Source organism: Trichinella spiralis, assembly GCF_000181795.1.
Source record: "Trichinella spiralis strain ISS 195 chromosome Unknown Scfld2405, whole genome shotgun sequence".
NCBI classification, from domain to species: domain Eukaryota; kingdom Metazoa; phylum Nematoda; class Enoplea; order Trichinellida; family Trichinellidae; genus Trichinella; species Trichinella spiralis.
The window spans coordinates 1-1,493 of NW_003529344.1; the positions used below are offsets into that span (position 1 = coordinate 1).

The 1,493-nt window shown below is 46.9% G+C and overlaps 2 protein-coding genes across 2 annotated transcripts; one reads left to right on the forward strand and one right to left on the reverse strand.

Moving 5' to 3' along the window:
- Window positions 1-52: 52 nt before the first annotated feature.
- Window positions 53-543, forward strand: Tsp_14742 (conserved hypothetical protein; the record flags this gene model as incomplete). Its single annotated transcript, XM_003368481.1, has 1 exon — window positions 53-543. A coding segment is annotated over one exon (491 nt), but the record flags the coding sequence as incomplete, so codon positions are not given.
- A 473-nt stretch (window positions 544-1,016) lies between these two features.
- On the reverse strand, window positions 1,017-1,431 carry Tsp_14743 (conserved hypothetical protein; the record flags this gene model as incomplete). Its single annotated transcript, XM_003368482.1, has 1 exon — window positions 1,017-1,431. A coding segment is annotated over one exon (415 nt), but the record flags the coding sequence as incomplete, so codon positions are not given.
- Between the last annotated feature and the right edge of the window lie 62 nt (window positions 1,432-1,493).

Genomic DNA, 1,493 nt, shown 5'->3' on the forward strand with positions numbered 1-1,493 from the left:
GTACCGCGACGGAAATGTGCCGTTGGCGTTGTTGACTTATCCGGTGCTGCAGGCGGCCGATGTGCTGCTCTACCGGGCCCGGGCGGTGCCGGTCGGCGAGGACCAGAGTCAACATCTGCGGCTGGCGCATCGTCTGGCCGAGCTGTTCAACAACAAGTATTCGGTTCGATTTTTTCCACTGCCGGAGCGGTTGTTGAGCAACTGGCCGCGGTTGAAGAGTCTCCGCGAACCGGACAAGAAGATGAGCAAATCCCAGCCGGCGGGCTGCATATTTTTGGACGATACGGCCGACGAGATTCGGTCGAAAGTGAAAAAAGCGGTGACGGACAGTTCCGGCGGGCTGTGGTTCGATCCGCAGCGCAGGCCGGGGGTGTCGAATTTGATCCGCCTCAAAGCCGCCTGCACCGATTCGACGGTCGACGACGTGGTCGCGCGGTGTGCCGGCCAAGACGTCGTCCAGTTCAAAGAGAACTTGGCCGAAGCGTTGGTGGAAACGTTGAAGCCCATTCGACTGAAATACCAGGCGCTGGAAAAGCAGCCTGACCAACTGAAAGCCGCTCTGGACGACGGACTGGCCAAAGCGTCCGTACGTGCCCAGCAGACGATGGTCGCGTTCAAGCGGATCGTCGGTTTGACTTTGTGATGATCATTGGTAGAATTTCCACTCGCGAACTGACGAATAAATAAATAATGACAACACTCGTACAGTAATCCTCCTCGTTCAACTTGTTCTCTTTTTCACTACTAATGTTCAGGTTCGAATTGATCCTGTATACTGTATGTATTTGATGATGACGAGGATGATTGTTTTTATTTTATTTTATTTGCATGCGATCAGTTTAGTCACCAACAAACTATGCGAAGCAGATTGTCGACTTTGAAAGTGGTTGTTGACATTTTTCGCTGCAATCACAGCGTAACAATGCGCAAAGTGAAGAAGTATGTTTGTTTGTACAACTGTGATTGGATTGATCGGATGTGTGGAAATTGTGATTTCAAAGTTGAATTTATTCCAACTAGTTCTGACCGACGATTATCCATCCACTCATCATTTTTGTCGAATTGATCATTTCGCTTTGTTGTTTGTTGTCAGTTTTCGTAGCGTTCAAACAGAAAAATATCATGGATGCGCCAGTGAAGCAGTGATAATGGTGCTGGTGTTGATTTGTTATTCGGTTGGTTTTTGTTGTTGTTGTTGTTGTTGTTGTTGTATATAATTTTGACAATGTTGAACTTTTGAAAAGCACGGTCGGTGTGATTTCGATAATTTTCCATAAAACTCTGCACAGTGAGAAGTTGTCTGTTTTTCGGACAATTTGTTGATTTTTCTTTCGGCAGAAAATACATGTTGTATGCAAATATGACTGGTCGTGACGAAGCAAGTGGTCACAAGAAAATTGCCCTGCCCTGTTTGTTGTCAGTTGTTCGTCACTTCGATAGTGTTGTTGTTAATTGATGACCACGGCACTTGTTGAACTGATCCAACAGAGAAT